The 12,340-nt window shown below is 45.4% G+C and overlaps 1 protein-coding gene across 5 annotated transcripts in view; it reads left to right on the plus strand.

Annotated features, from left to right (window-relative positions):
- The window catches only part of KCNQ2 (potassium voltage-gated channel subfamily Q member 2), a 96,657-nt gene that overhangs the window by 26,620 nt on the left and 57,697 nt on the right, over positions 1-12,340 (plus strand). For all 5 annotated transcript variants that reach the window (XM_067554604.1, XM_067554603.1, XM_067554606.1 and 2 more), the window contains exons 2-3: positions 7,196-7,286; positions 9,505-9,631. In XM_067554604.1, the coding sequence (XP_067410705.1) occupies positions 7,196-7,286; positions 9,505-9,631 (218 nt within the window). The remainder of the gene's footprint in view (positions 1-7,195; positions 7,287-9,504; positions 9,632-12,340) is intronic.

Consider the following 12,340-nt stretch of genomic DNA (forward strand, 5'->3'; position numbering starts at 1 on the left):
AGACCAACCTCTTCCATAACACAGGCATTTGGAGAACATTCCCCAGTAATTTCTGCATCAACTGCAATGACCTGCAGTTGAGTTAGAGTGAAGCTTTTCGAAAGACATGCAAAGCTGCCAGAAATGCAGCTGCTTCCTGATTTTTCACACATGGGAGGCCTAAAATCTGGCACTTAACTTCATGTTTATGCCTATAAAAAGTGGCCAGATTTTAAGAGATGCTGAGAGTACTCATGTGAATTAGGACTTCTTTCGTGGCTAAAGAATTGCAGGAAATGGGATTACATTGCCAGTAATCATTTTGGTTTTATTGCAGGGCAACAGTCTGTGTATAGTTCATTTCCCAAAAGACCATTGTCAAGTCCTTCAAAAAATCTTTTCAAATTTATTTTTATTCTCTATTGTTTAGCTCTTAAATGCCATGACATAAAATGCTTTTTATCTTCCAATTTATACATTTTCTGTTGTATAAATCATTGAGTTTTCGCCCTTTATCTGAATCCAATGAAGCTTGCTTGTAATGATCATGGATTTTTATGTTACTTCCCTTTTTTTTTGCCTCTTTCTCATCATTTGTGGGATGGGGATGGTTAATTTGCCTGGTATTGTATTTCTGTAGGACCTCTATAAAACACAGTTATTTTAGAAAATTAGTTCAGCAACAAATTGATGGACTTTTTATTGTTGTGAAAAATAAGTTTTTTAGATTCAGAAGAGTCACAAGTACATACCCCTTTCAAAAACAGGTCAGTTTTTTAGCTTTACAGTGACTCATTCATATCCTCTTCCAAAAATCTTTTCACCCATCTCATGGGGCAAGTAGCTTTATTTTATTTATTTTTTCCAGAGAGGATACGTTGAATATAATGTATTTTTCATTATCGTGACTCAGAGTGGCAAGCAGATTTTTGTTCCAGGGCTGGTACATTGTCAGTTTGCAAGGTTGTTTTAGCGTAGCGTCTGGATCTTTCTTGGACAGAATTCATTGATTTCGGGGGACTTTGAGTTATTGTTATTTATTTCTATAATAGCAGCACCTAGAGACCCAGCTAACTTGGGTGCTTTGTTGTGCCTGGCACTGCACAGCAGCAGACATTTCTTGCCTTGGAGAATTTACATTCTGAATAGAGAAGACAGACAAAGGGTCGGAGGATAGATAAAGGCACAGAGAGGTTAAGTGGTTTGCCCAATGTTACACAGCAGAGCTAGCAATAGAACCCAGATCTCCTGACTCCCAGGCCAGTACTTTGTCTGCTGGTCCATGCATGCCTTAAAACTGGGTTCAAAACCATAACCCCCTATCTGAGTACCCCTGCTCTTTGGAAAGTTTCACCCAATCTGAGCTTTCGCATCCTACAAAACAGCTTTTCTTCTACAAGTAAGAATAATGTCTATCTCTGTTAGCCCAGTCGATGAATATTCAGCTCTGCATATGAAAGCCAGCTGATACTGCTACCTCCATAGATAACATCCTGCAGGGACTCGCTCCCCTTGCGCTGGAGAAGGACACTGTCTTCTTCCTAGTCCTAACCAGAACTGGCATCTTTAATGAGGCCCCCTCCAACGAATTTCACATTAACGTTCCTTATTGCACATTAACGCTCCCCAGAGTCGGGGCTGCAGAGATAATTTGCTTGGATTAGATGTGTTGCTTAAAAAAATTAGATTTCATTCCAACCTTCACACCCTTGGCATGTCTCTTTCCCTTTCTCCAGCTATCCATTTCTGGCCTTAGCCCTTTCCTGCATTGTCAGGGTGGATTAGGCAAAATTAAACTGGACTCACAAAGGATGGCTCTTTCTGTGTGAGTGGAGTGGGAATAGACACCGCCGTAATGCTTAGAAATGGAGTTCTCCGAAGAGCTGTTTGGCCCCTCTACATGTCCTTCGTCTTGAAATAATGAGCCAGATCCTGAGCTGGTGAAATCATGGGGGTTAATTTATACTAGCTGGTTGTCTGTCAGATCCAGTAAGGGTTATATTATTATTAATTGTGTAGTGATAATGCTGAGAACCTCTAGTCCGGGAGGCATTAAAGAAGGAGTATTTTGTATTGTGAGTATTTTGAGTACTATTTTATATGACAGCGTTGCTTTCGGAGGGGCAGGGCTGTTGTAGATAGTGCTGTGCTGTGCTAATGTATTTAATGTAGCTGTGAGCGTCCAGAACCTCCGCAAATCACATCCCAGGTGTCTGATGTTGGACCCCCAGAAAATGAGGCACGCACAACTAGTGATACCTGTCAAAAGTTTGATTTAAGGGGCTTGCCCAGCGTATCACATAGGAACGCTGCAGCTGAGACACCCTAACCTCCCTATCCCTTGCCCCCCCAAATTAAGAGTCAAACTCCACCTATGATTGTACCAGTCGCGAGGTATCGTGTCTTGCTCTGGTTCACGGTGGACCCAGTATTTCTGGGGTTTATGGTCCCTGATCCTTGTGGGGGAATTTTGCTTGTGGGACTTCAGCGATGCGTAGAACCGATGGAACTGAGAACAGGAAGTAGCAGCTTCCCAATAAGCCCGGCTATCCGTCTGGTGCCCGTGTCTTTCCCGCAGCCTCCCACACAGTGCAGAGACGTGGCGACGCTGTAATTAACGTTAGACCTGGAAGTGTCACTGGCATCAGTTCTTAATTGGGCTCCATGGCAACCGGAGCCCAGGGGAATGCCTACCAGCAAGCACCTGGGTCTATGGCTCGCATCAATTATAACACCATGGAGACTATTCACTGGCAGGGACCAGAGTAATCACATGTCACTGCTCCCATCTCACTCTCGTCTTCGGATGTCAGACGCAGCTGGCAGCTGGGGACTGGTGTGAAAGGCAGCAGTTCTGCGTATGGGGAAATGTTCTTTTGTCTTGTGAAGGGATACATGCTGCTGGCGGTATATGATACAGGACAGTGTCTTCCCATGGGAGGTCTGAAATGATCAGCTTCTCAGGGCAGATCTCTTGTCTACTCAATGTCCTGTCCAGCATGGGGGGGCGCTGGCAGCTATCCAGGGCCCACACCTTTAGCCTTAGACCAGGACGACACAAATAAGTAATAGCGAAGGAAGGGATATCAGAGTGACAACTCTGGCTCCATAATGGAAGCCACAGTCAGTGCCAGCGAGCACCGCTGGAAACTCTACAAGGACTTACTCTGAACAGTGAGTTTCTGTGGGATTATTCGAGACAAATGAAGCTGGTGGCGTCCGTTTTACCCTGAGTTCCACGGGGCTGCTTGTTTCCAGTGCCCTTAGTGGAACTGGTGCAGTGACCGAAATTAGGCTGCTGCAAAAGTTCACATGCAGCTGACTCACCAATGACAAGCCCAGGGTACTGAGTTCCTCTGCGGTTCAGTGCCTACTGGTTATATGTCACCCCTTCACGCTGCCGGTTTGCCCTGCCTTTGTGCACAGGGAATGCAGTGGGATTGCATGAATCGTGTTCCTGAAAACTAGAACACAGCTGGGATGTCCAATTCAGGCCTAACTGTCTTGCCAATGTCCCTTTAATGCAGAGATTGTCCTGCTGTGCTGCACCTCATACGTTACCCTATGTTGCTTCCTAGCTCTGCAGTATTACTTTGGCTTTCCTACTTGAAGCTTTGGGTGAAGATGAAATCCTTTATATGAATTTAGTTTCACCAGCAGCAACCGCTAGCCCAAGGCTCCTGACTCTGAATGGTAATACAGCCTTTTCTCTGAGCTTTGTCCTTAGCACTGAAATCCTGGCCTGTGTGTATGTTTGCACCTTCATTCCTCCTCCACTGTGAGGACGGAGATCTTCTTTCTGTCTAGCAGCTAGTCTCAAAAGGTGAAATTTGCCAGGTCTGGAGGGTCCCTACAAAGCCTTCCTATCCCTTAAGCCCTGCTTAACGCATGAAGCAAGACTTAGAACATCCCTGATCAGGGGGTATTCTATAGGATCTATGAACCCAGTGACCCCAATACATTATGTACAGGTTTGTGGAGAGGCAGTTGCCAGGGAGGGGATGCACTGTACTCCGGTATCATTCCTGTGGGCTGGAGATGTGCCAGTTGCATATCCCCACTTCTGTGGAGTTCCTTGCATAAACCGTGAGTCACCTGGCTTTGTGCCGTCAGGAAACAATTTTACGCTAGGAGCATTTGTGTGGCAGGGTGAGTCACTTGAGGCTGGAGCAGTTCATCTCATTGGTTAGCTGACCAAGGAATCAATATCCACTGCGGAGGAGAAAACATTTTAGGGACACACTGGGCCCAATTCTGCTAACCCAGAATGGTAGCATTTTACACCCACTTTGCACAGGTATAACTGACTGCACGCCTAGCAAGACGTGCAGAATCAGGCCCGTTAACCAGAAGCTGCTTGGGACTGGAGCCTTGTTTCCAACTGCTGAGACTTTAAGAACCGAAGTGGCAAACCTCTTTGGCATGTAGGTAGCCTGACATCTATTGATTGCAATTCGGAGCGGCGGCTACTCCAGGATTGCTGCTCCTTTCGGTTTCCCTCCTGCTGACGCATGGGGCAGCCACAGGCCACTTGTTCTTTGTCTCTCAGCCCATGGTGGTTCCCTTCCCACACTCTCTGATGGGCTGGGCTGCTCTGTTATTTCTGCTTTGTCACGGGGCTGTCTCAGCAGGGAGGGTGGAGGGGTGGGAATCACCCTGCCCGCTTGCCTGTTAGACTGTCCATGGAGAGAGACTGGGCTGTGGAACCGAATGAGTGGCGAACTCATAGGTAAGTCCCCAAATAAAACTGTGGCTACCTCCACTGTCAATCCTCTGTGGAGGATGCACTGTAAAATACAGAGGGCCAAAGGATTCTGGATTGGCTTTAGCGGCTGTAGCAAAGGACGGCAGCGAGTCCCTCCGGGGAGCCGGTCTCTCTACACAGTGATGTTGTACTCTGCACTCACCAGCGGCTGGAACGTTGCATGTGTGGCCGAAAAGCGTCAGCACACTCCTATTGGATTGTGGTGAAATGATCTTTTCAAAAGACTGGTAGGTGTTTGTAATCTCTACGTTAGTGCTGACTTGCCGACACGTATTGACCTTACAAAGCATGAGGTTGCCCTTAAATGCCTTCAAATTATTAGTGGCTTGCTAATGTTTCAGCCTGAAAGTGGAGCCTGTGTTTTGCCCCCATAGTCTCCCAATAACTTTGGCCTTTTAGCTCTCCCATCCCCTTACTTTCCCTGGGGTTTGTGGGGCTGTATCACTGGAGCTAATGAGTTGTGACACCTCCAGGGCAAGGTTTCTTCATCATTAGCCTCGTACTTTTCTCTCCCTTCAGCATGGCACCAACCCTGCTCCCAGGCAGTGAGATTAGTTCTTCATTTTCACAGGCAGAAAGTTCACTCCCCAGCGAAAAGCAAAGACAGAGAAGTGTGCTAAAGCAAGATTGAGTGTTAAATATTCAGTGCGAGATGCAAGGATTTAGCCACATGGTTCCCTTTAATGTTACTGGAAGGCTGTGAAGAAGGAGAGGCAGCTATTTTGGAAGACAGGGACACAGGAGCTGCCATACCAGATCAGAGCAGCAAACATGGAATCCACTATTCAGCCTTATTAATAATAATAGGCGCACAGATACTATTAGCGGTAGAGAACCCTAAGATGGATAGATAGATAGGTATTGATGGTGGCCAAGACCAGATGTTTCAGAGTCCAGAGTAATGGACAATTATAGATAGCCTGTCCTAAGAAAATTTCTTCGTGCCTCTCATCAATTCCTGATTGGCTTATGCCCTGATCCATGAGAATTGATATCCCTTATATTTTTATCCCGATTGATTTAAATGCATGTTCCCATTTTTCAGTGTGCAGATCTAATGTTTATTTCAATCCTGTAAAGCTGCTGGCCTCGGTAATATCATGTGGTAGTGAGTTCCACACGTTAAATTTGAATCTTATTAATAATAATCTCCATCAATTTTAAATTTGCTGCCATTCAGTTTAATTGCATATCCCTGTCTACTGGTGACCTGAAAAAGGGTAAATAGGAACACATGGTTTACCTTCTCTGGAGTGTTCATATCACATATCTCTATCATGTCATCCCTTCTTATTAGCCTCCCCTCTAAACTGAGCAACACTGATCTTTTTCCATCACTGGACGTCTTTTCATGCATTTTATATTTTTGTCGCCCATCTCTTGACCACATCTATTTCTGCTGTACCTATTTTGGGATGGGGTACTCAGACCTGAATTTAGTATACTCGGTGAGGGTGTACAATTGAATTATATAATGGGATTACATTTTCAGTAGTATTTTGTGCATTCTAACGTTTGATTTGCTTTTGGCTGCCGTGCAAACATGGGGAAAAGAGATTTGAATTCAGTTCATGGGATAAGTGAAAATTTTGACTGTTCATTCTCCACTCCCCCCCAACCAGTTTGCCCCCATGCTATAACTGTTGCTCTACACAGGGATAGGTTGAGGCCCAGAATCTGATGTCATTGAGGCTGGTATGAACCTGGAGTTATTCCGGTCACTTCAGTGGGATGAAACTGGATCTATGTTGGCATAACTGAGATCAGAATTGGACCCTCAGGGCCAAATTTGCCCTTCTGCACACCCCCATTTGGCCTTAAAAATTAGTTAATCAGAGGCCATTTTTTTGTTGTTGTTGTTTTCTAAACCGAAGTTTCCTTTGGAGAACTAAAAACAGTAAGTGACATGGCAGAGGCTTTGGATTAATCGATGAGTTATATCATAACAGAAATTGTGCAGGAGTATATCATTACTATGGAAATATATATGGAAATATATTTGCTTGTATCTACAGTGATAAGCACTAATTTCACAGTTACTTCTCATGCAATTGCTATCAAAACTTGTAACACTTTTCATTTGGTTGAGTAAAGTGAAGCAACTGGGAAATGACCCAGGGCACACGCTTTTCTCGTAGCTCTTAAATGAGAACTCTTGATCATATTTTTGGAGCCGCATTCTGCTCAGATTGCATGCTTGCAACAAACTATGGGATTTCATCAATGACCTATCCATCTGAGAATGCACGGGGGGGTTGGGGGGCACAGGTCAAATATTCCATTGATGATCTGGTGGAGACCACTTTTATAAAGAGAGACAGTACTGTTAAGATAGCATTATCTGGAATGCTTGAAATATGGTATAAGTTAAATAGCTCTATCAACTACTCAGAATTTTTACAGTCTGAAGATTGGCATTATTTTTTCCCTCCTTTTCTTTGTGTCATCCAGTTTTCTACTAGTTTTCTCCTGCCTGGTACTATCCGTCTTTTCAACTATCGATGAGTATCAGAACAGCTCTGAAGGGGCCCTTTACATTCTGGTAAGTTGGGAGTTGCAAATGTAAGACAGCAGTAGCAAGAAAAAAAAACAATACTGGGCTCTTCAAACATGGCAATCATTTGAGCTGCAGCATTCAGGATGGATTGATCAGAGGCTATGTCTGAGAACAGGCTGAGTCATCCTTGGGGCAAAGAGAGATTTAGCCTTCAAAGTGAGGGATAAGTGTTTTTCCTCTATGCAAATATTTGTCTGGATTTGACATGCTTTCCAACCCAAAGCCATGGAAATCTTTAAAAGCAAGCAACTAAGGAAGGAATGGGGAGAGTTTGTATTAAACTGTAAAAATCCTGAAAATCCAGCAATAACCACTTTCTCTTAAGGTGAAAGACAAATATGACTCCAAATTTAAACGGGTGGAAGCTGGTGTATTAGCTCCCAGTGCCACTTAGTTCATTTTGAATCATTTTGAATTTTTCTTGTCTATGTTTCAGGTCTGGGTAGCAATAGCACTGAATTTAGCCTGCACTCACAGGGACGAAATGAATTATTATTTACACTGGGTGTAAATCTGAAGTCATCTGGATTTGCCTCAGTGTAAACAAGGAAAGAATGTGGCCCCCAGTCTCGAGGATGACTTTAAAAAACTTGAAGTGGTGCATGCTGGTGTGTGTTTCTCTGCAATTGCAAAATCATGCAGCGTTGTGGGCCCGCGTTTAAAAGTTGGTTTGATGCCCCTTTAAAAATGTGGCCCTAAATGGCTACGTTGAACCTGTACTGCAACGGAATCAGCCTAGGTAGCCGTTCCCCATGCTATACATTTCTGCATTTATCTGAGCTGACATAAAGCCGAACGGTTTTACTACTTAAACAGCTTGGCATTCCTCACACTGACAGTTTGGCTTCTGGTAACATGCTGAGTGAGAGCTAGCAGAATTCTTGTCGGCACAGATGCTTACTTCATTGGGCTCCCAGAATCCATTGCATCTCCCGGGCTTTGCGTTTTCCTTCCTACACTCCCACTCCGTACACCAGCCAGATATCAGAAGCTAGTGAAAGCTTAATAAGAGCCCTGTAAGAGTCAGAGTCAGCCCACGTGAAATGAGAGGAGAGTGGAGGTGAACGCTGTGAGTGAAGAAATCAGAGAGCAAACGAAATATTGACAGTGAGAGAAACTTTGGAGCATGATGGACTCGGTCCCTCTGTATCTTTGTTTCATGGGGAGAAAAGCAACTGTGGGTGGGTGCAAAGGGCCGGTCAACAGCGAAGCGTCCGAGCTGGCGAGGCAGAAGGCTGTTGGAACAGGGTAGGAACTCTGTCGAGAATGGTGTGAGGGTGACCAGAGTCCCAATTTCATAGGCACAGTCCTGATATTTGGGTCTTTTTCTTATATAGGCACCTATTATCCCCCACCCCCGTCCTGAATTTTCACGCTTGCTGTCTGGTCACCCTAACTGGTGTGCATTGTCAGATAGTTCGGGTTTATTCATTAGAGTTCAGAGACCAATATATATATATATATATTTTAGACAGACAAAAACATAGGGCCAGACTTTTCAATTGCTCAGCGCTGACAATTGGGCCAAATATTCAAGAGAGCTCAGCGCCCACTTAGATATCTAAAAAAGGGCCAAAATTGCTCACCATCCAGCCGCCCCCATTGTGACAGTTTTCTCCAGATTTTTCAAAATTGCTCAGTGCCCAATAGATTGAGCTCTTTAAAAAATCTGGCTCATAATTCTCTTCTCCCCTCCACCTCCTTTGGGTCCTGAAGTCCATCGATAGGGACAAAAATAGGAAACCATCAGTTCTGTGAGAGAGCTAAAATGTTGTCTCTCAACAGAGCTAAAACTGTCTGGCCAAGGGAAAGGTCAACCTGGCTATGAGGGAGAAAATTTCAAAATAGGGATAGACTTGAACCAAAGCATCCCATGCTAAATAACAACCCCTCCCCCCAAATTTTGGAGGTATTTGAAAGCAGAATCTGGAAAGCTAATCTTGCAATTAGCCTCTATCTTTATAATGGACCGCATCACAATCCTATCTCTTTGGAACTGTTAAAAAGCAGGATTCAGATCCCGGTTTTCTGGCTTGATTCCATATTTTGTTCAGAGTCACAATTCTCCTCTGCAAGGACTGTAACAAAGCGAGGAACAAAATGAGATGTATTAGTGGAAGCTGTGTCAACCTTCTGTATTGAATCTGCAGCACTTTCTTCCCTGTGCCTTCTCCTTGGACTAATTGCATTGTCTCCCATGTAGGAAATAGTCACCATCGTGGTGTTTGGTGTGGAATACTTTGTGAGAATCTGGGCTGCAGGTTGCTGCTGTCGATACCGGGGCTGGAGGGGAAGGTTAAAATTTGCCCGCAAACCCTTCTGTGTCATTGGTAAGAACTGCCTCCCAGCCGCGGGTTTGATGGATGGGCTCAGCTACTGCTGAGAATGCGCGATGAATGGCATAGGGGCCTCGCGGGTCAGGATGACAGCTGAATTTGCTGTACATGGGGAGAACATATAAATGTTAGCAGAACAGGCAACTGGCTTTTCAGCTAGGCATGTGAGCCCTGCCAGACCCACCCTCAGGGTTTCGGTACACTCTGGGCAAAGAGGAGCGTTGCAGTTTGTCAGTTTGCAACTCTTCAGCATGTGAATATTCTCAGCGTGCTGTTGCACTTGGCTGGTGTAGGAGAACATGCCTGAGCACCGTCATTTGTAGGGTGGAAGAAGAATAGAGAGGCCTCCTAAGACATGTAGTTGTAGGGGGGACATCACTCACTGGAAGAGGGAATTGGGTCGAGGGGAGCTGTCTGGTTTGCTTACTGGGCCCAAGATCTCCGTGGGAGAAATTCATGGTATTGGTGTACAGGTCCTACACGGAGCTATAGTGCAATGAGCCTGCCAGGGAATATTCTGGCTTATTGTATGTGTGCCCGGGTCTGATTCTGAGCTACTCCAGTCTCGTGCTTGGAGCAGGGGTGGAAGAGGGGCAAAAGTGACTGCAACCCACCTCTGTGCTCTTAAAGTTCTGGCCCTGTGCAGCGGAAAGCTAGAGCAGCCTCGGAATGGCATAAAGGGCATTTTGATGTGGCTACCAGTGCCACGCCCAGGCTAGCCACCTAGCTTCATAAAAAACCAACCAACCAACAAACCAACCCAAAGTCATTGGTTACAGAAATGAAACCAGGCTGCCAGTCCAATATCAGTGGCTGCTCAGCGGAGAACACTGCTGACACCCACCCCCTATGCCCTACACGGGGTGAAAGAGGTAGTGGATGCAAAGCTCAGGAAAGAGCAGGCTGGATTCAGGTCCAAATGATCCTGTGTGGATGAGATATTCACACTCAGAGCCATCGTGGAACAATGTGTAGAACAGCAGGCTCCCCATATTATCAATGGCATTCACTGGGGGATAGTCCTCAGTCTTACAGCATTCCAGCTGAAGTCATCAACACCATCAATGCTATGTGCAGCATGGAAAGAGTTCTGCAGGGGGGAACAACCAGCTAACAGAATGATTCAACGTTAACGTGACGCTGACGTGAAGCAGAGTTGCATTATATCTCCGCTGTTGTTTGGCATTGCCATAAATTAGATAATGAAGAACTGTATTAGCAACACAAGCAATGGCATAGCCTGGGTAGATGGTGAACACCGAGAAGGTCTAGGCTTTGCTGTCGATGTCACGCCATTGAACAACACGCCCAAAAAGCTACAAACAAAGACAGAACCCTTTGCAAAGACGGCAGGCCAAGTAGTGCTCAAGATCAGTTACACCAAAACAAATATCCGTGAAACCCAGCCATCGAGCAGAAGGCAAACATATCAGGGAAGGAGAACAGCTCAGTTACCTGGGCAGCACATTCTTAGCCAACAAAAACCTCAAGAAAGAAGTGACATCAAGTGACGTCCACAGCATTCCCTTAACTCAGCAGTACCAAACAAAACGGAGGGGTTTCAACTCGCACATAATCTGAGCGCCAACATACGGCCGTGAGAGTTGGCAATTTATTAAAATGTTAGATAGAACACTAGACACCTTTGAAAACAAGCATCTAGGAAAGATTCCGGGTGTTGGATGGAGAAAATTCACCACCCACAAAGAGATCTGATAAATCACCCACCTGCAGCTCATCTCCACTAGACTGAGAAGGAAACACTGGACATATTTGGGGCACGTACTCCGGATGCCAGCACACAGACTCCCACATGAAGCTGTCAAGTGAAAACCAACTGGTGTGAGGATATGGGGTGCCCGAGAGAACAGGGCAGAACAGACGATCTCAATACCCTGGAGCAGATGGAAGCAGCAGCTAATGATAGAGGGGAATGGAAGAGGCTTGTTTCTTCCTTGTACGCCAACATGGGTGTGAGAAGGATACAATAATAAGAGTGTAGGTCAGAATGAAGCCCTTTGTGTCTACCGTGAGAGGAGAAGTGGTCTAGCCATTAGAACATGGGCATGGGAGCTGGGTCTGGGGTTCGGTATCTGTTTCTATCACTGATTCACTGACAAATCACTCTGTCTCCCCCTTTGCCTACCCTTAAAAATGATATTACCATCGTTATCTGCCTCACAAGGGAGTGTTAAACCTTCATTCATTATTGGCTGTAAAGTTCTTTGAGGTCCCGTGGTGAAAGGGGCTGTCTCTGTGCAAAGCAGTTATTTTTAAGGGGGTGAGGTGAGGGTCAGAGGTGGGCAGGGAGAGAAGGGATGCATTTGTTCTCGGTGCTTTCTACAGCTGGGCTCAAGCCATCAGATTTGGCTCTGATTTGTCCCTCAAAAAGCTTGGGAAGGTTGTATGCAGGGTTTTGGTTTAGCCCATTGTAAAACCAGGGGTATTTACAGAATTAATGTAGAGATCTGAGTGAAGGTTTTCAGAACCCCGAAGGCTTAGAGGTTTTGAGATGTAGGCTTTTGCTTTGGGTCCATCTCTAGCACTCTCCCAAGCACCCACCTTTCTTCCATCAGTGGCTGAAACAGACCTTCGGACAACACAGCCCCTGAGGTTTTTATGTATGAACTGGGCAGTGTGAGCTCTCATTTCAAGGTGGACCTTGGAAACGGCAGCACACTGCTCCGACTGGCTGAAGAAGAC

The sequence above is a fragment of the Emydura macquarii genome, unplaced genomic scaffold (genome assembly GCF_026122565.2).
Source record: "Emydura macquarii macquarii isolate MOO-44397 ecotype Brisbane River unplaced genomic scaffold, CSIRO-AGI_Emac_v2 contig_1483, whole genome shotgun sequence".
NCBI lineage: Eukaryota > Metazoa > Chordata > Testudines > Chelidae > Emydura > Emydura macquarii.